This window comes from Pararge aegeria, chromosome 4 (genome assembly GCF_905163445.1).
Source record: "Pararge aegeria chromosome 4, ilParAegt1.1, whole genome shotgun sequence".
In the NCBI taxonomy this organism is placed as follows: domain Eukaryota; kingdom Metazoa; phylum Arthropoda; class Insecta; order Lepidoptera; family Nymphalidae; genus Pararge; species Pararge aegeria.
The window spans coordinates 17,287,560-17,311,802 of record NC_053183.1 but is presented as its reverse complement, the minus strand read 5'-3'; the positions used below and the strand labels follow the sequence as shown (position 1 = coordinate 17,311,802).

The 24,243-nt window shown below is 38.2% G+C and overlaps 1 protein-coding gene across 6 annotated transcripts in view; it reads right to left on the bottom strand.

Annotated features, from left to right (window-relative positions):
• The window catches only part of LOC120623385 (FERM, ARHGEF and pleckstrin domain-containing protein 1), a 115,251-nt gene that overhangs the window by 22,973 nt on the left and 68,035 nt on the right, over positions 1–24,243 (bottom strand). For 2 of the 6 annotated variants that reach the window (XM_039889388.1, XM_039889390.1), the window contains exons 11-15: positions 19,444–19,562; positions 18,782–18,933; positions 17,883–17,909; positions 17,411–17,497; positions 17,172–17,259 (exon numbers count right to left, since the gene is read on the bottom strand). In XM_039889388.1, coding sequence (XP_039745322.1) covers positions 17,172–17,259; positions 17,411–17,497; positions 17,883–17,909; positions 18,782–18,933; positions 19,444–19,562 — 473 coding nt within the window. Of the gene's footprint in view, positions 1–5,850; positions 17,014–17,061; positions 17,260–17,410; positions 17,498–17,882; positions 17,910–18,781; positions 18,934–19,443; positions 19,563–24,243 lie in introns of those variants that run through there. The other 4 variants (XM_039889393.1, XM_039889389.1, XM_039889391.1 and 1 more) reach the window with 4 other exon arrangements.

The following is a 24,243-nucleotide window of genomic DNA, read 5'->3' as shown; positions in this document are numbered from 1 at the left end:
TATTGGTGCTATAACGGTTGTGAACGCATGCTCGACTAAATTAAATTTACGTAAAAAAAATTAAATAATATAAATGCCATCCTTTTAAAAATGGAATAGCGGGAAAAGAATGGCACTAAATTAGTTAGTACGCAATTTTTTAGAAACAAATGTATCATGATACTTTACGAACACATCAATACAGTCCAACATTTCTTCTAGAGCCACCAGTATCAACTGTGCATTGTCAAAATTAATCTACTAAAATTCTAACACTGTTCGACTGTTAGATTTTTATGAAGTAGACCATTTATGTTACAGAAATAAAATTAACTGATAAATTATTAATAAGTAAAATTGTATCTCATAATTGTTTCAATATCGTAACAAATTAGTTTTCTGAATGCTGGAAACAGTATTATTTTAAGGTTCTTTAACAGAATTATAAACATTATTTTTAGGATGTCGATTGATAGGTGTCATGAAACCGTCGTATACCAAAAAAAAATACTGTTTAAAATTAATACTGTTTGTTTTTGTAAGCGATTTTAAAAGTCCCCCAGGATTTGTCGGGTTCCTAAGCTATATAACAAATTAGAAATTAATGTATATGTAACAAAGAGTATACTGACTAATACGTGGCTTATATATTAGTAAGTGAATAAACTTCTTTGACCACGAAGAGACAACTATAAGAGTTAAGGTGCTATTAGAGCATTATAACGCAGAGCTGTAGTAGTAATGCAGAGGTAGGCTTTTAAAAAAAATACCTATATAGTACAATAAATATTTCGAATGGAATGGAAAATATATATATATTTTTTTTTCCTATCAATATCGTTGTTCTTACTAACCTAAAAAACTGATATTATAAAAAACGGCACCCATATTCTATTTGTGTGTTCGTAAGATAACAAATAAAAAATTGATTTTGAATTGGCCGATATATCGAAATCAGAATGTATATCGAATAGTTTTGTGGATCATCCGGGATTTCTATTGGCTGGCTCTCAATACAACATTTCTAGCCTGAATTAAAGCGATCTAATTATTACTTGCGCATTGTGCATTACACATAAACCATGAATGCAAAATTAATTAAACCAGAGCTCTTACTCGCTTGTACAGCAATTATAAAGCTTTAATACCGTTATAAGTCTTATTATTAACTCTTATATTGCTTTACGTGGTGTTGTTAGCTGTTTGTGTCAGTGTCATAATCATTAAAGGTATTCTAACTAGTTACAATAAATTGATAAGTACACGTATTCTACACTAGTGACAGTAGGGTCAAGTGTATTTTCAGTACAACTTAATATTTGTTTTCTATCTAGTTGTGAAGAATGACAAGAAATATCTAGCAACCACAGACTAGACGCGTAATATAGTAAACGGACCGCCAAAAAGTAACTCTTTGGACAAATTCCATTATCAGACTTACTTACTAATCAGGTTGTTTAAATTATCTAATAATTGAGTTTATACGTCAGGGTAAAAACGTGTTGGATGACGTTTGAACAGGATGTGGCAAAAATGTTTACAATGTGACTTGATTGGCGGATGTCATCATCTAGACAGGTTGGGGAATCAACATCTGCCGAGAGATGTTTCGGTATCTGTGTGGTGTTGGAGTTTTGTGGCTTAGCAAAAGCGCATGTCGCAAGTTACATCACACACACCAGATATTTTATTAACGGCCCCTGATGTAGAAAATTACTAGTTACTTTCCTTGCTACTTTACAAAAGAGCACAGTATACTTAGTAATTTTTACATTGAAATCAAAAGTATTGTAGATGATATTTATTTCTTGCTTTGTAGAGTTGTTTAACAGTCGGCTTTTTTTGTAATTTGTTCATTAATTTTCGCTCCATTAACAATCTGAATATCTCCTGCATACGATGCTGTTTGTGGTTTCTACATGTTTGTCTTTATTTTTTGGATCAATCGTTGTTTAACAATTTTTCGTGTTTTTCTCGCGATTGACTTATGAGTAATATACCTACTCTCTCGTTCGTTGCCATAGTTTTTGTATTGGATTAAATATAGTGAGATAAAATTGTACTGGGCGATTATATTCTTTGTTTTTTATTAATTAATAATTGGTGAACCAAGCAGTTAGCCCACCTGATGGTAAGCGAAAAACCTTCGCCTTTAAACAAAGAAACACTTCGCAGGGCATGCTAGCACATCACACACACACACACACACACACACACACACGCGCGTACGCACGCATGCACACACACACACACTAATGCTGCACATTGTTGCCCTGTGTCCATCAACCTGAGACGAAGATGTAAAGCCATGCCAGATTTATCGCCAATACTAACTTCGTAAATCAAACTAAGCCAGAACAAAGTAAGGACGGTAGTAAGCATGATAACAGGGCATTAATAATTAAACAAACACCTTTTCATTAGGTATAACCGACAGTCCTTCGCAGAGCATGCATAGAGGCAGATGAAACACCGACACACGTAATGCTCCTATGTAGAGGAGTAGCAGAGCAACACCAGCATCACTCCCTGAAGCACTTGGCGACCTGGGCGGCCTGCTAAGCTTCTGGAGTGAGCTCGGCTGGGTAGAGTGACCCAGCGGGGAGCCGTACCAGTGGCACTACGTACAACGGAAGGTTCCGGCCGACCAAGTACGGAGACAAGCCCAGGCAAAGAAGAAGAAGAGCTTCGTAAATCAGATGTTTTTTTATCGTACTAGTGTCTTGTTGATAAGCAAGAATGTTCCTTCGATTACTTTGGAATAATTTGTAAGACCGTACGCACAAAACGGGCGACACGTTGCAGGGGGAAAATACTAACTTTTAACTACTCGTACTAAAGATTCTGCCTTCGAATTTTCTTATCAGACTCGCCACAAAAATTATGCAGTTTTAATCTAGTAAAAATTCGACGATATATCAGTTGGGTAAATTCGTTAAGGAAGCAAACACGTTGGAAAATATTGCCTGAAAGTTAATAATATTTCCTGAGATACAACAATTCATACTTTACATTTTGCATCAAAATTCAAAATTATAGTAATAAGGTATTACGAAAAGGTAATTGTGTGCATATATTATTCTAATCACGTCTACATTTCGATGATTTATAATTTAGAACTATTTTATTCATACACATAGAGCGAATTAATGTATGTGATTAATAATTTCGATAATTTTAGAGGTGACTGGTAGTTCTACCACATTATTTTCTAAATGATTTCGTAAGATATAATTTAAAATTTTCCTCAAGCCTAAAGCCATTGTTCGGAATGTGCTAAAACCAAATAATTTGATTTCTTAGGTTGGCTGAAAAAACACGAGAGTACTTTAGAGGTTCCAATTTGGCGTTTAATTCAGCTCCGCCCCAGAAAGGGGGTAACATCTGCTGCCTATCTCTATATCCCAATCAATAAGAAAGGCAACCTATCACTCCGGTGGGATATTATTACACTGTATATGATGACGATGATAATAATGATAATGATGAACACAAGTTAAATGTAAAATTATGATAAAAGAATATTCGACTTGATAAAAGGTTGACTGAAAATGACAGGACAAATTTAAACATGAGATTTGTTAAGTAAGCAACACAGTAACGCATAAATAAATTTTAAAATAAATGCAAAAATATACTTTATAACACGCGATGTATCTAATAATGATTGATAATTTTAGCTTAAGGCTTCGGCCATCTACGCGAAAGCGTATTGGAACGCTAAATCACTTAGCGGCACGTCACGGAACGCTTGGTAGTCACGGCCAAAGCCTCTCACCAGACAAAATCATCATCATTAGAAATTGATTTATGCTTTTACCTTAATCCGCGATATGTAAGCCCGTTTTCCCTAATGACAAACAAGGCAATGCCTAAAAAGATAATGCCTAAACTAAGGAGATTCCTCGACAAACATCAACCGCTTACCAATAGTTATCACCTAAGAGTTGGTGAAAAGGTTTTTTCCTCTACACATCGCCTAAATCATTAGGCATTCGATCAAGACGATGCCTAGGTTTTGTGAAAACGGGCATTAGTGGTGGAACTACAGTCACCCTAACAACCTTACTGTAATATAATTCATTGTTAAAAAATTCGAATAAAAATCATTAACTACATTCAAGTGTTGAAAAAATTGAGCAGATTTGGCACGATTGCATACATGGTTACTTTGTAAAGTCTTATTGTGTGTTATGTGTTGATGATAAATGGATTAAGTTAAAAGTTAATTGCGGTAAATAACATTGCCTTAAGTTATCAGGTCACCTTCGCATTATAAGAACTTATATTATAGGTGCAATCTATTTAGTCATTTTCAATGCACCGAGCGATGCAGTTGACGATGGATGGATTATCAAAAGACCCGTGTTGTGTGGTGACGGCATATCAGAATCCAGTTGTCACCAACCCTACTCTCACCGCAGGAGTCGTACGAGGCGACTAAGAGAATATAATGAAGAACAGGCAGCATCGTCCTCTATGCTACTACTATCATCTACTGCGATCACCAATCCATCCCAGGGTGGTGATTATGGGCAAAGGAGCGGTTTTTAACCCATCAGTGGACTGTTACATGATGATAATACTAAAAATGTGCTTTAGTAAATAGTTGCAACAGAATACACAGATGCTCAAGGTCGCAATTATGAGGAGAGAAGAAGTAAGACAGGACAATAAGAAGACTGAGTAAGAAAACTAAGAGAGTCAGCACGAAGAAAAGAAAAACGGTTTATTGTTGACCTAGAAGTCCAGAGGATTTTATTTCAGCTCGTGCGAGTCAGACACCCTACTAATAGGCGTGCTAAAAGTACGAATACGTTAACTCCCCAAAGAGAAAAAGCAGGGCTTTTTGGGCAGGCAATTATCTGTCTATGTAACACAGTTCAACTGAAATGAGTTAAAATTTAGACATCGCGCTTGTTATATGGAAAGTCTTGAAGTACCTCTCAGAGAAGTTCTTATAATGCTAAGGATACCTCAGTGTTACAGTAACAGAGTTGAGCAGTAATATTAAACTTAAGTAAAATTAAGATCTTGGATCCCAACATACATAGGAAGTCACAGCCCTTATAAATACATAATAGAATGTAATGATTTTTATAACAACAAAATTTTTAATCACTTACGTACTTAATTTAAATTACTGATTAATTCTTAACAAAAGGCGGAGTATAATAATTTGCCACTACATAATTAAAGGTAATACTGATAAACCATCTAAAATTATGACAACCACATCAAACTAAAAACAAAAAAGTTACATTTATTTTATAAAACACGGTGAAATTGATTGAAATAGTTAAATTTAAAAAGTGTATATTTTACTGATCAGTACACATACAACTATCTACAACTAGTTATTTTATAAGCTAGGACAAGGTATAATTTTCGCTTTAAATTACACGATATTCGAGTACTCACATCGGGAATTGGCACTATATATTTTTCCTAAATATTTAAATTGAGGATGTAAATATTAAATTTAATAGGACTCCTAATATCCAATACGATTATAACAATAAATTGCGAATTAGAATTAAAATTTCGAAACGCACTTCAAAGTAACTCTCTCGCGTACCGAATAATTAACAATTTATCTAACGGCGGTTTAAGTCTAAAGTCTATTTTTTCTCATCTTTACCTACTTATAATGTAAACAATATTTTCGTTTCTTTTTAGTGTAATGTTTATTTTAAATTGTTAAGAAAATAATAAAAACACACTTACATAAAGATACTCTCTTTTAATTTTGATGGTTTTTATTTATTTTATAACACTTGTTTTTTTTGTTATATTTAAAAAAAAAAAAAAAACTTTATACTAAAAAGTAATGAAGAAAGATTGTATACATCATAAGGCAGGTTAGAAAAAAATTGAGGGTACGATGACTTTGTCTTAAATTTAAAAATGCAGCTATTCATTATCGTCATCGGAGCATAGAGGCGGAGGGAGAGTGGAAACGTCAAACTTTTGCTCGGGACTATCGCTCGAAGCTTGCGAATCAACGTAGTGGTTCGAGTAAAAACGTTCAACGTTATTTAGACTAAAGCGCTGATCGAGATCCCTAGCAAACCGTTCATCGTTCGGATCCATATGCTGAATGTGATCATATTGAGGGTAAAACTCTTGCGTTTGGAACATATGTTCAACTTCTTCATAATGTTCTGGGTACGGACTTCCTCTATATGCCTCATATTCATCTTTTTGTTGTGGTAGTTCCGAATCGGAATAAGCGACCGACTCCCCGCGGTCGAATAGGTAGCTACCGGACTTGCTTATTTTAGGCGCTCTTTTTATAGTATCGATCGGATATGCATAGTCATCAGAGTCCTCTTTGTCACTAGGCTCATCGTAATAAATCGCTCTAGGCTGATGTTGTCCTGAGGACTCCCCTAACGATTTCTCATCAGATTGGCGGTATGATGTAGTAGATTTAACTCTTTTCAAAGATGATTGACGACTACTTCTGTTGGAGTATGATGCTCTGGGAGGACTGCCTTCGGGTACGAAAGGCGGTTCTTGTGAATCAAGATAAGGATGTCGTAATCGTCCTAATCGGTCAAATCGAGGGAAACCCATTTCATCTTCATCAGCAGAAGAGCCAAAACCTTGGAATTGCACGGGATTAATATTTACAGGAAACTTTTGTGCCTCGTAGGAAGCGCTTTTATACTTGGCATAGCAAACTTGTTCATCGTCCTCAGAATAACTCACAGGTTCCGGAATGTCACCGTTCTTAGAATCTGCTTTAGACAATTCGGATGAGCCCGATTCTACTTCCGGAATGTAGCTATCAGAACACTCGGAACTTTCCATGCGTCGCATTGAATCATCGACTGCCAGATATTTGGTTCCTTTGAATTTGTCACTTTCTGAGGAACACTGACTTTTTGTTGAGTCTTCCTCCAATACATCTTGTATTTTTTCTTGTTTTTTACGAGTATTTGTGACTTGCTTCTTACGTCTAAAAGTTCGCATCCTTTCGCGAGGATCTCTAATAACATCCAAAGAACTGTCAGTGTCATTACCGCTCGGTGGACTTTTAAGAGAAATATTTCTCACAAGCAGCGATTTTTTAACTGGCGCCTTAAGAGGTTGTATTGGGGGAGATTCAGAGCTTAAACTACTGGAATAATAGGGCGAGCACCGAGAAAGTGGGGTTTTCCCGGATCTCTCTAGAGATCTTTTCTCTTGCAATTCCCTGTGCATGGAATCTCTCGGTAATTCCGGAACAGTTATAACAGGTAAATCAGACGATGACAAATAATGTTCATGAAAAGACCAGCTTTTCGGTTTACTACGAAATTGTTGAGATGTTTTATACTCTTTTATTTGATTCTTAGACAATGTTTTGTCGTCATAACTAGCATGCTTTGCCAGAGGTTTATAGTCAGACCTTACAAATTGACTGCTAGATTCATCTCGAATAATATTAGAAAATTCTTGACTCTGGTAACGTTCACTATGCTTTTCTTCTTGACTATATAATTGAGACGGTATATCTATATCTATTTCAGGTTGAGGACCAAAGAAGTACGCTTTATCATACCCAATCTCTTCACTCTGGCATCTTAACGCCGGTCTTACATATTTGCGCGATTCTTCTTCGTAACTGTAACTTTTAGGAGGCGCTTTCGAGTACCTTTCCTGTGATAAATCTTGTGAAGCAGAAAATCCTTTAAGCCTTTGATCAAATCTAAGAACTCCATTAGTATGTTTTTGTAAACTACTTAGAGAACTGGAACTTGATTTATCAGATTTGTCACTATAGCTTATTGAAGAAGATTTGTCCGTTTTTCCTGTGTACGGAGCTGTCAGTCTTAATACTGGTTCATTAGAATCATTGGTGTCTTTGGATGGCATTAAAACCGTTTCAGTATTCAATTCGGTATCCTCTTTATCTTCAACAGGAGACGGCTCGGTTACAATAGTTTTGTCAGATTTTGTATTATCTTGATCTGGTTGATCTTCCCGCGCCGTAGCAATGAGAGTATGACTTGTGCTCGCCGACCAGTCAGATATAGACTGAGCCAACGTAAGTGTACTATCACTTTTTGTCCCCGAACTGCTGTCAACCCCTTTTCTAGAGACTGTTGTATCTGAACTACACAATTTGTCATATTTAATATTCTCAGAACTCTTATCTAGACTGCTACTTTTAGAACTTGCTTCTGCTTGAGAGCTTATTTTTGGTATGGGTTCTGATTTTTTACTCGTTTGCGAAGCAGAATATTTCTTGGTTGCAGCCTTTTCAGACTTTTCACTCTTTGGAATGGATACAGCTGATATACTTTCTGAAGCAGAAAGATTAGCATATTGTCGAACTGTATTGGTTCCTGTTGACCATTCAGAAATACTTAAACAAATTGATGTGTCTTCAGAGTGAGAGCTATGAGTGCATTTCTTTTGCGGGAGGCCTATTTTAACAGTACCATCCAAATCAGTGCCAAAGGAACTTGTTTCTTCCTCCGAATGGCTACTATGACTACATCTTTTACATGTCCCTGAACTTCCAACGCTGAGTTTAGCCACGGCTCTAACAGTTTCTTCCATATTTGTTTGTGAGAGCATATCATCAATACTTGTGTCAGAGTTATTAGAGCCAAACGAAAATTTGTGAGTACCTATTTGTGACAGCCCTTTATCAAAATCAGGAGACAGAGACTTACTATCGGCACCGCCAAATACATCGTCGGTATATAAATGATCTTCATCATATATCGGACTAAGGTTTGTTGGGGACTTTTGAGGCTGACTTATTATAACTTTCTCTTCTAAATTACTTTTGACACTAAATGATTTATTTTCAGACCGCGTACAACAAGAACCCATATCACCCATTAGACATGAAGCTTTGCTTATAGTACCACTTAAACATGATTTGTCATAGTTAGGAACGACACCTTTGTTAATACATGTAAATTCGTCATGATTATCTAAAGGCTCAACCATATAACTGGATTTCTCATAAGGTATGGGTTTAGATTTTACCTGTAAATCTCCTGAAGTTTGTTCCGTAGATTTTTCCGATTTTGATTCTTGGACATCTCGCTCTAAATCTTCATCATTATTTAAAGTGTCACTGTCATCATCTGATCCAACATGACCTTTAGAGCTTTCCGATTGAATCGTAACTTTCATAGCTTGTTCTGGTTCGTTGCTCATATAGTAAATATGGACTTTTTCAACTATATGCGTTTCTAAAGTCTCAGAAACTAAAGAACTCAATTCATCATATTCACTAGATTTTTGCCTCGTTACTTCGGGCATTATTGATTTGGGCGCAACTGTGGGTGGTAACTCCGGCAATGGCCAATCCTCAGAATCTTGACTTTCACTTGCTGATGACTGTTTTAAGGGAGCTAAAGGATGGCTGCCTTCACTCTTCTTAGATTCATCCCCCTTTTTACCATTTAGCTTATCTATTTCTTTTTTGGACTCTGAATACATCTCACTGATTTTTGTTTGATCGATAGGAATATCAGGCATCTCCGCTGACGTCCTTCGATCTGTATCAGATATATACGCAACATTGGCATTACTTGGAGGATCGGAACTAAGACTTGCTTGATGATCACTAGAATTTAAAGATTCCTCATTTATACTCTCAGATCGTGAACAAGCTTTAGTAGAATCTTCATCTGCGCTCGTTTTTTCCGAGGCCGTACTACGCTCTGAGATTCGCGACAAGGTACGCCCAAAGTTTTGTCCATAGCCAATAACAACATCAGGTGTCGACGTAGACGATGTAGCAGGATACAGGAAATTAACAGGAAAATCATTCAAATCATCCGTGAAATCGGCTTCTGTAGAATCTTTCGATGTATTTGAAGAAAGGGGTGGATTTTTAGAAAATGAATGAAAATCATCTAACATTCTTTGATTATTATATTCAAAAACATCTTTGTTCACGTTTAAACTTTCATAACCTTCATGATCCTGAGGAATCCAAGCCTCTTCTATACTTGTACTATTTTCACTACCCGAGGCTCCGAAAAATGGTCGCCAAGTTGGCTTTAATTCTTCGCCACGGCGGTATGCTTCGCCTAGAGATCCCGACGTAGACTCAGTGGTCTCAAAAGAACCTCTTGATTCTACGCTAAGAGATCCTCTTGAATCCATGCTCGATTTTGATGAACTTTTTTGATCATCAAGCAACCGCCCTTTTCGTCGCGAAGATGAGTCATCAACGCTGAGTGATCCTTTTGACGGCGTAGTTGTAGTTGTAGTATCCATACTTGACTTTGACGAACTTTTTTGGTCAGTGTCTTTCAAAGCTCTCTTCTTCATTAACTCCCGTTCAAAAGATTTGGTTATAACGTTACCATCATCATCAAAATCAACTGTCATATTTTGGTCTTCTTGAGATATTGTAATAGCAATCTTGGTTTTCTTTACAGTTTTTTGTAATTCTTTTTTTATGTCAGATGCTTTAGATGCTGCTGAATGGCTTGATTCAGACTCTTCAACAACACATTTTCCTATTTTATCTAAAGCACTCTTTCTCTGATTTGGCTTCGATAATTGTTCTACAGTCTTATGAATACTCTCAGAACTGGAATCTGAATCGGAGGGGGCTTTTTGTGAATCTACCTGCCCCTGTTTTTCTAATGTTGGGGTAGGTGATTTCCTTGTGCCGTATTTTGAAGGACTTCTTGGGCTTTCAATACGACCTATTTCAGGAATGGGGGATGGGGATTTGGAATTTGATTTTGAATGTTCGCTTGATAACGTATGCTGAGACAACAAATGTTCTTCACCATATTCCATAGCTTGTTTAAGTTCTTCAAGGCATTCTCTATCTTTTTTATTTAGTTTTTCAATATCTTGGGATATTCCTAAAGGTCTCGCAATTGAACAGCTCACGCTAGATTCATCATCGATTGAGCTTCCTTTAATATTGGCACTTGAAGGACTTACATCCTTTTCTATACTTGTCCAAGAAGTAGACTCCGAACTTCGCGAGCGCTCGGCACTCAACTTGAGCAGTTCGCCGCGTCTAGATTTAGTAGTTAAAAGTGTTTTTTGTTCATTCTTTGGATCTGTAGGTGATACATCGTTTGCACTACCAGAACTACCCGTATGATCTCCAGATTCGGATTTATGCATTGACTTTGAAACAGGATCAATAAATGGAATATTTTCAATAGTCGGACTATTTTCTTGTGGGGGTGTCACAATAATTTTATTTTTATTTTTAAATTTCAATCCCAGATCAACCGATTTTGATAATTCTTTCATTTTTACTTCACATTCTGATTCACTTTCGATTAATAACTGTGACATAGATTCATGTCTTAAAAATTCGGCTAGACTAGCAGAGGACTCTTCGAAAGTACTTTGCGCTTCCACATGTTTTTTGCTTATAGGTGCATCCGAAAGTGGTAGATCTGTATCGACTGTGAGCTCATCACAATGCTCAGTCATCCCTGACACAGTATCGTCACTTACCTTAAGGTGCAATTTAGACAACTTTTCTTTTTTTGATGTCTGATCTTGATCAGATGAGCTATCGGCATCTATGTAAGGCAATAATATACCCAACATATTGCTTTCATCGGACATTTTTAATTCGCTTATTTCAGTAATTGACTCTTCTTCACTTAGTAAACGTGTTACTTCAGGCTTCTTATCGTCTGACATTTTTTGCAAATCTTGACTACTCTTACTTTCACGAAGCTCCGACTGTCGTTGTTTATTATATATTTCTATTTTTCTTCGTTCCATGATAACTGTCTGAGTATCATTTTCTATGACGGTATGTTGGGAGCTAGTTATCCATTCAATAGAAGAATCCTCTTCCGTTTTGTCTTTATAACTGTTTGTAGGAGATACTTCCCTAGTTTCGAGTTCAGGATCAACAAGATCCTTTTCTTCATTCACAGTTGGATGGACGTCAACCGTCACAACTTCTAATTTAAAATGTTTATCAGAAGTCTGTTCTAATGCAGATGCAGGAGTTACATAATTTCTGTCCAAACTTTTGGATTTCACCTTCGCTTCTAAGTAAGGATCTACTTTTCTATCCAAACTTTTTGATTTAACACTTGGATGAACTTTCTGGTAAACTACCTTACCCTCGATTTGTTGCTTTATTTCTTGCTTCTTTGACAAAGTTTTAGGAGATTTTTGCAAACTTGCCAACTCATCAAATTTATCTTCCAGCGATTGACTAGACTTATCATCCATACTTTTATTAATTTTATTGTTATTCTTTGTTGACTTTTGATCTTCGAAGCTCCTGCTTATCTTGCCTGCAAGTTTATTATCAAGTTTTTTCGGCGATTTCGCTATAAATACATGATCTTCAGCCTTACTGTTAATTTTCGTTTCAATAATTATTTTGTCTCCTTCTGTCTTAACTACAATTTTATCTTCAGGTGGAGGGAATGGTGGTAATGTGTCCTTAACGGGGCTTATAAGAGTTTTCGTCTGTTTAAGTGCAGCTTCGAAGAGCATTTGTTGCTTCTCTTTACGTTTTGCAATTTCTGTATCACTATCTTCTTGAGATTTAGTTCTTTCCTTACTACCAGGACGCTTAACTTCCATTTTTTCCAACGATTTCGATTTTTCTTTGGAAACCCTTTTTACAGCTTGATCCAATTCTTGACTTTTAGCTCTAGCTATATCTAAAGGTGGCACAGTCAAGAAATCGGGACGTTCTTTAAGTGAAGACGGCAATGACTTTTGAGTTTGAAGAGCCTTTACTTTTGTAGCGTTAGTATCTAGTGATCCAGCTTTATTTAACTTGCTAGTTTTTTGTTTATCATCAGGTTTTGGTTTTAGTGTTAATTTTTTCTTATCTTTTCTTTTAATTCTTTCAATGTCAGGTACTATTTGATCTTCACTTAAATCTGATAATTTACGAATACTGCCCCTCGGTGAATTAAGCGAAGAAGTTGGTGATCTCGAAGGTGACTTTGATAACGGTGAACGAGATAATGGTGACCGGTTAATAGGAGACCTAGACGGTGATTTTGCTTTCGATATTATTTTACTTATATCGTATTGCCGCTTAAATGATCGAGGTCTTCGTTGCTCAACTAAATCTTCTAAAAGTTTCATTTCTTCATTATCAATCTGAACAGCTTTTGGCAAGACAGACGATTCGACGGCATGCTCTTCTTCTACTTCCTCAATTTTATCAATGATCTCTTTCTTTGAAATACCAATTTTTAGAGGCTTATCATCTATTAACGGCTTCTCTTCCATGATAACGCCTTCCTCATTTATATCCTCGACGGTATCATCTTTTGACGAAAAAGCATTCATTGGAGGCAATCTATGTAATTGAATTACTGGCGTGTCTAAGCTTTTAGCCCTACGGCTAGATGTAGGAGACTCTTGAGCTTTCTGACGCTGTAGAGAAAATACTGAGCCTTCAGAGAGATTCAACCTAGCATGAGCGAAAAGAATCGGAGTTCCTCCTGTTTTTCGAAGCATTGGTGAAATTAATTCATCCCGCAAACTCTTTTTTATATCAAGTTTTATACAGTCTTTCTTATCAACCTGCATAACATCATTTTTCTCTTCTGATGTGGTAAATATCCCTGTGACTTTTTGAATCTCCATATCAATAAGTTGCTCATCGTCAGATTTTAAAAATTCCGTACTTTCTAATATAGGCGAAGGAATATTTTCAGTGTATTCCCAAGTTGAACTTTCTTTGCTAACTTGTTTTATTTCTACCGCTTTAGGAATAATGTCATCTTCTGAACTTGGAATGGAAATAGATCGCTCAGAAATTCGCCTTAATTCTGTAGCATTTCCAATCACACTTTCAATAATCTGTGGGTTATACTTTGCTTCTAGTTCAGCTAATTTACGGCATTGTGGTGGTGATCCCTCTATTTCTGTTGAGCTCATAGTTTGCCCTCTGTGCCAAGCACCAGATGTAATTTTATCATATTCATGTTGAAGTATAGGTTCCAAGTCTTTACGAGATTGTGGTGGTGAAAATTCCAATTTTGGTGCAGCTTCTGTAGTGCCAAAAACATCATCAGAATCTACACTTTCGTCGTCCGATGAAAACGAAGTTATTCTAATCTTGTTGTTACTTTTATTTTTAACTTTGACACCGACGCCTTTTTTAGCAGTACCGCGCCCTTTAGGCATTCTTTTAGAAGGCAATTTCTCTGATTTTGACTTAATGTCGGCACGTAGCTTTTCAGCTGCAGTAAGCGGCTTGGGATCCTTACAAATAGGTGGTTGTTGAACATTTCTTCCATTTATGGCAAATTTAATGTCATGTGGATAGTGTGGTTCTTGTCTCATACTATCCGTTTTCGAACTCGTAGCCGAATCACTTTCTATTTGACTCAGTTTAGAATTTAAGGTCTCCAGCAAAGCAGAATCTAAACTTTTTGTTATGTCTCTTTTTGGGCTTGGCAGATGTTGTAATTGTCCACTTTTATTTATTTCTAGAGTGACAGGATCCACTTTTGATAAATCAATATTTTGCGTAAACAAAAAGTCGCGATTTTCAACTTCCAAATACTTTGATACATGTTCTGTTTGGATACTATTTCTAGGTGATTTTGGAGACTTAGGTGACTTTGGGGATTTCGGGGATTTAGGCGACTTTGGTGATTTAGGTGACTTTGGTGACTTAGGAGATTTCGGAGAACGGGGAGATTTAGGGTGATCGTGATATTTACATCTTGTGTGAGCGTTTACAACATGACGACCGTTTTGCGGTGGCAATGTAATAATATCCGGTGGCTGTCTCTTATCTTCATGAGGTGATGGTGCAGTTCCATTCATCACATGTCTTTTATGCAAAACGTAAGGAATATCATAGCTATCTTCAATAGATTTTTTAGTGTCATTAAAGCCAGCTTTGAATGCATCAAATTCTTTAAAATAATTTTGAGGCAAATCAAATAGTGGTCTCACAACGTCAGAGTGTCTAACGGGCAATTCAAAGTGCGATCGCTTAGTTGCAATAGGTGGAGCACTTGGAATTTGTCGGAACATGTAATCTTCATCACTGGATTCAGCTGGTGTTAAATCGATAGATTTTTGATGCATAAGCACATGTCTTCTTGAGTTTACACTACTAAATCGTGGTCTATTAGCCAAACTATTAGGATCACTTTTTGTTCTTTCCACTGTTGGGTGAATATACGGCACCGCAGTATCAGCGAGTCTACTACTAGAACTGGTATCAAGTATAAGTTTAGGGTTATACTCATCAAAGTGAGTCTTAGCCATAAGTTCCTCTTTCAAATTTTCCTTCCGAATAATATGTGTGTGTACTTTTCCGCGCATAGATTTGTCAAACTCGGACTGAAGAATTGAGGATGCACCAGATTGAATAGCGGCGGCTTTAGCTCTATTCTTGGCATACTCAATACTGTCCATCGCTGGCAATATTCGGACGTTGACATCTGACTCATTCGACGATTCTTTGACAAGATGCGATGGCGGATTTTCTTTACTAGTTGATCGAGTTAGTGATTCTATTTTATCTTTGTCAAAACTAAAAACAGTTTCTGATGATCTACGCCGTTGGTAGTTATGCATTTTAACGGATCTGTTATTATCAATTTCTGTTTCCAGGCCAGCGATTTTCTCAGGCCATATATGAGTTGTGCGCGGAAGCATATCTTCTTCCTCTGTCGAGAATTCATCCGGTTTTTTCATGGGACTCAAGTCTAAATACTGAGTATATTGATCGAGTTCAACATTTTGTAAGCTCGAAGAATGCAATGCATTAGATTCTTTATGCTTGTTATTACACGGAAATGTCGAGTATGGTGTTGGAATGTGATAGTAATTAGGGGAGGTAGCTAAATTTGCAATAAGATCCTCATGCGACTTATCAAAAAGTGTTTTTTCTCTATATTCTGGTTTTTCCATACCTATAAAAGTAGACTGGGTGTCGTAAAAGTCTTTTTCAGAATCGGGACTGGATGAAGGAGATATCGGTTCGAAGGGGTCAATGTAAGCACTCTGAATACTACTGCGACGCCTAATGTGTAAGTCTTCGGACTCATACAAATTCTTTTTACAATCGTAATAATCAGATTTGGAATCTTGACTAGATGTTCTAGAACCCGACCTATCAGAACTTTTACTTTTAAGTGTCTCACGAGATTTTTTACTATCAGTGTGGTAAACGCTGTCTCGTGATTTTTTACTCGACTCGGCGCTACTCTTTGACAATTTAGAATCATAAATATCACTTTTGGACTCCTGACTGGAGGTACGAGAACCGAGAGTACGTTTAATCTCCTTGTAGAAATTTCCGTCTGAGCGAACTGACAGCTTCTCCCGCGGGAGTACTCTCGGGTCGTCAACAAGGAAGGGATCCAACGGTAAGTCGTTGTCACTCTTATACTTAAGGCCAGTAATATTCAATATCTCTTCTCGGTCCTCGGCCTCGGAGAGATGTGAGAGGGACTGATCGTCGTCGGATGGCAAGTCGTTGCCAGAGTCGAGCGAGCACGAGCGCGTACGCGCGATTAGCGATCGTGTGCGCACCCGAGCGTAGCGACGCCTTTCCGAGCACTCGTCGTCCGAGCGCTCGATCAGCTCGTAGCTGTCGTGCGATATATCGTCCTGCGAGCCGCTGCGGGCGAAAGTAGGCAGGTCGAGGCGCGGTTCGCTGACGGCGCCGGGGAAGCTGGACGAGTAGGTGCGACCGATCATTTCGCGCTGCGCGTCGAGCGAGCCTCCAGCGGCCAGTACGAAAGCGAGCGTACGCGCGTCGTCGTAGCGCGTGACGGGCGAGTCGACACGGCGCGCTAGAGTGCAGTACGCGTCGAGATCGGCTAGCATAGAGCGCGTGTCGGGACGCCGCTTTCCGCGTCCGGCCTCGTCGAAGCTGAACTCGCGCAGGTTGCGGCACGAGGCGCTGCGGCGCCACAACGTGCGACGCGGGCGCGGACGCGGGCGCGGTGACGGTGACGGAGGTGTGTCGCGCTCGTCCAGTTCGTCGAGCACGAGCGAGCCGCCAGAGCGTGAGGATCGCGTGGAGGCAGCGGAGTAGATGTTGGTCTGCGAGAGCTCGTACTCGAGGCGCTCGGAGGACTTGTTGAAGCTGGAGGACTGCTTGGCGAGCACGAAGTCCGGGTAGACGCTAAGGGGCGGGAAGTCTGCGTCGGGGCGCGTGGCAGTGGGTGTGTGGGTGTGGGTGAGAGTGCGGGTGTTGGTGTGGGTGTGGGTGCAGGTGGCGGTGTGCGTCTGACCTGGCGTGCGCGGGCGCGACGCACGAGGCGGCGGAGTGGGAGCGCGCGCGCGCCCACTGTCCTCCGCAACTATCCAGCACGGCGATGTCTGTGATACACGATCATATATTAGATTTATCGCTACTGTTTAATACGATGTTGATACAAAAAATAGAGTATGGAAACGTACAAGCGCTGATCAAGTTTAAAACGCATGAATATAAATAATGACCCTAAGACAGTTTGATATGGGCACTCACCAACGGTGTCGTCGTCTGAGGAGGCAGAGGCGAATCCTCCGTAGGATGATGATTGACCTCCGCATGTGTCACCACCTCTGGACCCGCCTGATACAGTTGTTTAATTACATAATGTGCTAGCTATTTAAGGCTAGCTGTGTATTAGTTCCATACAATGAAAGCAATGAGAAACGTGTGGGTAGTAAATGATAAAAAAATTACAACAAATGCAACAGAAATATTATTTTCTTTTAATTTTTTGTTATGAAGTAACAACCGGATATGAATAACTTTGTTAAACTTTGATTCAATTTGACAAAGATAGTGGAAATGGATCAAAAATGGTTCTTAAAGTGTGTTTAACATGAAGAATGAATGAATGAAGATTTTTTTTATATGTTCTAGTAATACGTAACATTTATATGAAGAAGCAGTTACAGATGAATATTCAGGAAGTTAAGAATGGATAGATAGTTTTGAGTAAAGCTCTTACGATTTGATTGCAGTATAGTTTTGTAAGCTGAAAAAAAAAGTGAGAAGATATAAAACAAATTTACAATCATAAATTAAATAAAGGCGGTAGTTTAAAAACTTTGAATAAATCGTACACCAAGTTCTTTTGATACTCATGGTACAGTTTTCTACTGTACTGTAACTCAGGTATTTAATTATACTTGGTGTTAATATACGAAGGTTTTCCGATTTTAGGCCAAAAAAAAAAACCAAAATAGATAGTTTTTTATGAACAAAAACCCTATTTAACGGTATGGACAGCTGACATTCGATGCTGTCTCGATATAGCCTGTATATAAAATAACACTTGTTTAGGAATGAGGGAATCTGCCTAGGCTTTACAGAACTGCGTGAGAAAGCATCGAATTAAAAGAGTAGGGTTGCAGCATGAATCATGCCTCGCTGTATAAAAAGCGTGTCTAGGCTGTGCGTTGTAAAATGGAAGACGAGTCTAGGGTGTGCGTTGTAAAGTAGCACATGTGTTAAAATTTGTTATGCGTTATAATTTGCGAGTGTAATTTTGCAAGCGTGTATAGAGTGTGCGGTGTAAATTTGCAGGTGTGTACAGAGTGAGCGTTGTGGAGTTGCAAGTGCGTTGTAACGTTGCAGGTGTCAATAGGGTTTGCTTTGTAAAGTAACCATTGTGCGTAGAGTGTGCATTGTATACTTGCAGGTGCGTTTAGGGTGTGCGTTGTAGTGTTACATGTGTGTGTTAGGTGTGCATTGTAAAGTTTCAGGTGTATATAGGTTATGCATTTCAGATGTGATTAGGGCGTTTGCTGTAAAGTATCAGGTGAGTATAGGGTGTGCGTTGCAAATTACAGATGTGAATAGGGTGAGCGTTGCATAGTGGCAAGGTGTGTAGTGAGCTGTCCGCACCTTGTCCCTCGTGGAGGCGTAGGCGGTAGCTGGTGGGGGTGGGCGAGCGCTGGCGCGGCGCGCCGCCGCACGCGCCTCCTCCGCCGAGTATCCCTTCATCATCAGAGAGGCCTCCAGGTAGTGAGGTTGCTTGTCCCACTCCAGGGAAATCGCTGCATAAAGAAATACGTTACTTACATTCCGCACCGATTGATACTTTTACGCAGATATGTTAATCAAGTTTTTATTTGTCCGCACATTTACGCGCTTGATATATGAGAACAATCGCCCGTGTTAACTAATTAACTCTTTCATGCATAGATAAAAGATGCAGACTGATATTTGTTCAAGACTATTTCAAACAGAGCACAATACTTTCAACTAGAGCTTGATAATTAGGGGGACTACCAACAGCTACCTAAATGATTTAGAGCTATTTAGCTCAGGGAACTACCTCAAAACTAATACGGGATTAACTGTCTCGCTTCTCTATACCGAGAAATAAGCATAGCGGTAGTACTTCGCCGGACGACCTCTGCCACAAAAAGCTCTACTACTAATACTAACTACAGTTGAGTTGATTCGTGCTCACGATGCAAACCCACGGAGGCGTATCTTATATATACTCTATGGTTGCGTCTGGCCACTAGTATGCTAGCGGCCGCGGGCTAGGCAGTACGTACCGTCGGAGCCCGGCGGCAGCGGAAGCAGCGGGTGCGCGGACACGCTGGCGTTGAGCGCGGGCGCGGACACGTTGCCGCGCGAGGAGCCCGCAGAGCGCGAGGCGCGGAACGAGCCCGACCTGCGACATCGGACAGAGGATGGTCACCACACCAGCTTTTGGTTACACGCCCGTCCCCCTACTAACCTACACCCTAACCCACAACGCTTACTACTTCTATCATTTTATATCACGACGCGACGCACTCTTTACTTGTCGCAACCATGTGTATGAACACTACAAGTTTTTCCGCGCAAATACTTTACACCCAATTTTACTTTAATCAATAGGTATATTGTTTAGTAATCGCCACGCACTGCGGGTGAATAGTATGTGCCGAGTCTTTGAAGTAGCCGACGCCTGCCTTTAGGCCTGAGCAGGCAGCCGCTTTCAAAGCACGCCAACTATTTGAGCGCACTATACGAATGAGTGATTCTCGTGTCCCGGTCGGTACTGGGAACTCCTGTGCTTATACCCATTCGGCGTTTGGTTACACACAAGTAAAACGCGCGTCACTTCGTGCGACAAAAGTACTATACCCGGCAATATTAACTTAATTACGGGAAGGTCTATTCTTTGGTCGATATTTGTCTATCTGTATATTCGTAGAAACACTTTTATATATGGGGCATATAGAAGTCTTTATCAGTTTCTCGGCAAGATTTATGCTCCTGTGTATCTGTCTGTATATAAATATATTCATATGAACTGTATCATTCGTAAAATACTGTAAGAATATAATACATGAGGTGTCCTTTGCTAATTTAACCATCCACAACATTACCCGGTCACAATTCCCTTTTTCTGTCTTAATGTAGTGCCTAAGATCGCTCTTAAATATTCGTATAATCTAATAAAAAATGAGTTCTAGGCCTCGAGGCCTTTATTTTATCGTCTCGCGGGATATATACCATGTTATGTCATAATATATCAAACATGGAGGACTTCACAAACCAAATACGTTAAAAAATCTTAAGTAGCTTTATTATTAATCATGTTTTAAATTCGTTTGATCAAGTTTTGAACTTTATTTTGTTTGAATTGCCTAAATCACCACTTTTTGGAGCTCATGTTTAACAATAGCCTTCATTGGAGGTAATATGTTAAACGGCATAGAAAGATTCCCATGTTTTTTTAACACCGGGACCACATATCAGATTATTTTTCGTAAGTCAATAATTTGAATTACTAGTGGCCTTAATGTGCTTGAAATAAGATCAATTTTTATTTCCAGAAATGTTTTAAATAAGCTATAATATATTTCAATAAAATCGTTTATTGTTTTACTGTCCTATTTAATTTTACCTACTGGGTTAGATATAAAAAACTATTTATCCTTTCTTGTAAAATAGACATATCGCCCACAAAAGCTTTGATTGACCTAACCTAATTATAGTATAAGACGTGTTTTACTGTAGATCGAAACCGCTTTATTGTGCCTCATTGAAAATATAAACTATCCAAATTAAAATGGCCAAGCCCAAGCTCCCACTAATGCATGGACTAATTCTAACCTAATTCAATGGATAATTCGCCAATATAAAACTAATAGAACCAAAATTAGCCAGCAACAAATGTTGGAATGTGCAATGTGTAAATTGTGGCGTATATAGAAAGGTCTTATATTAAAAAAAGAAACATCGATGATATAAAAAAAATCTACCGAACGACTCACGTACTCAAATAAATCGGGAAGGGGATACGACAGTAAAAAAATGTGCACGGGTGGATTATAGATTGTAAAAATTAATTCTAATAATATCGAAAGCGACACGGGGGTAACACGAGCGTGGCGCTGTATTAAGAGACAGGTGTACCAATTTGTGGGAGATGTAATCGATAGTTCTCTTTGACAATAACGAAGACCCGTGGACTTAACGAGTGTACCATCCTCCGACCGATAGTCAGCGTCGTACGATAACACTTAATTCATGTTTTTTTTTTTTGGAAGAAGCGTAAGTCTCAACGTATACAGCGCATGCTCGAGAATGCTAAGGGCCACCGCTATCTTTGGGTTATATCGCAGAGGTTGCGACAAATTGCGAGAGCATGCTCGAGCAATTCTCCCATGGATCAATAATGACAGCGCACACCACGACGGCAGGGAATAGCATTTGTATCTTCAGCCGAAGTTTTCTCTATGTAACTTAGTGGTAACAAGATACAGGTTCCAAGGTTTAGAGATCGATCCCAAAGCACTAAATGGGATTTGAGTGGTCAATCTATTAGCATTGGAATTTGTATCTTAGTACCTATAGTTACGTATGAATTTACGTTGGGCGAAGATGAAAACGTTTGCCCTGCCATCCTCGGTGTGAGCAGGCCATAAATATAGTCTGTTTCCAACTCCGATTCCAAGAGTTTATTATATAATATAAGGAAATATGGAACAATCTCTATTTTACATAAATCTAACTAAATTGATCTAAAAATAGTGCAATATTTTTCCACAGTAAACTCTGCAAAAAGATAGCACTACTTGTAGGTCTATCAATTTAGTTTAATTCTGAGCATTATATGCAATAGAATTGGTACACTACTATTCGCAGCTCTAATTTGAGTTGGTTAAGGACTATATTAACATGTCCCTGGAAAATCTGCTCGCGCATACCAATGGGGCTAGACGCTCGGACTGCGGTAACCCTAAAGCCGCAGAACACATGCACACTGCACAGCATACAAAACAGTATTCAAATGTGGGCTCAAAGGGCATAATGTTCTTTTAACAAGTGATGCAACTCGACTTAACTCGACGGGTGTTGAATATAATCTAACATTTTTACTTATAAGTATACACTTTCAAGGTCACCTTTGTTTTAAAGCTTAAAATCGTTTACACTTCTGCAATCAGAATGTGCAAGCTTAAAACCAAGAAACTTAGGACCATTTTACTTTGACGTTATACTATTTGATACACAAAATTGATCCTATCATTGCGACAACCAAATCTATCTATCAAACTAATAAAAACGTCCAGTTGTCGAGCGTTGGATTTGATCTAACGCGTGTCGAGTTTATCGAGTCACCTCGCATATCAAAAGTATGCTACGTTTATTAGATACATTTATCAATTACAAAATAGGTCGGCCATTTTGGAAGCTTAAGCAAGCAAGCTGGCTCCACGCAATACGCGTACCAATCGGTTCATTTATTTTATTTAATAACTTACAGTATACATCCTGTAGTCAACACAGACTGAGCGGATATCCTACTCTTACAATGTTGACATAATATCTTTATGCATAAGCTGACAATGGTAGACCTCACAAAGCGATTATAGGATACGGTAAGAGACAAATAGAGAATCAGCAGGTCGCTTACTGCGCGTATTGCGTGGCTAACTTTCTCACTGCGCTTATTCGGTGGCCAGGCCGCTTACTTAGCTATTTAAAATGGGCGACTAATTTCTTGATATTGATAAACGAATCTAACTAACACGATTTAAAGCTCACATTTGAATAGGGCGGTGTGCAGCAATGCATGTAGATAAGCGTTGGCCCCAATCACCATTGATACAGAATACAAAACCATCAGAAGCTCCCCACTATCCGTTACTAATGTGATGTTATTAGGGGTTTATACGTAACATGCAACTCTCTTAGCAATAATTCGATCGCGTGTAAATACAACCCGCATACAACCAAAAGCTAGTGTCTCCCAGCCCATGCGTACCACTTACCATTAAACATACATTAAATGTATATTACACCTTAATAATAATATGGGCAGTGAAATATTTGTCATAATTAAATTCTATACTAAATGTAAAGCTGAAAAGTTTTTATGTTTGGTCTATAACTACGCGCGAATTTTAGTATCGGGTTGCGTTAAATAACATGTATATGACGGAAAATTTTAAAATATATATGATTATTTATAGCTTGGCTTAAAACGGGATAATTTTTGAATGAAATAGTTTCGAAACATTTTTAAAATTTACCTGTTTTCATTGCCAATAATTTGCAAATTAGATATTGAAATTTTTACAACAAAAATCGAAACCGAAAAAACATACAAGTGACTACTGAAAGCAAAAACTCGTATACTTGACTTTGTTGCAAATTATTGTTGTTGAGTTGTCTGTATCGAGCTGAGATTAAAAATTAAATGTAATTGATTTAATATATATGAGATGTAACGATTCCAAAATATCGTGATTCCATCACTTTTAAATGTTTTTTTTTAATATAATTTTTACATATTGCCCAGTAATCTAAATTGGCGACCGCAAACAATACAATTAATTTAATTGCCGCTTATATTATTTTTACAACATTAACTACAAAATACAATAACAGCTTACTATTTAAGAGCAAATAAAATAGAAATTTAGCTAATGGCGATTGGAAAAGCATGCAACATCTACTTCCATAAGCTGATAATTATTGTGATGCTAGTGAAAATTTTCAAGTTAACAAACGTGACGCTTTTGTTAATTTATGATCATTTCGTGATAAAAGAACGAAAATACATTTATAATTCTTCTGTGTTACAACCGGTACATTTTTTCTAAGTAGTACAGGTATATTATGTTTGTCTGTAGCATTACTTAGACATTCCTCAGTCTGGGTGCTAAGTGTGAAATTTCCCACCTACGTTTACTAATTCGATTGCGTGACAGTTAACTACGATTTCTATGGAATCAAAAGAACGACATCTAGTGACACTTAACTTTTCTCACTTCCTTAACATTTACTTATTCTATCTCTTGTAAGTTGATTGTCGCTAGATGGCGCTGTTTCGATTCCATATAAATCGTAGT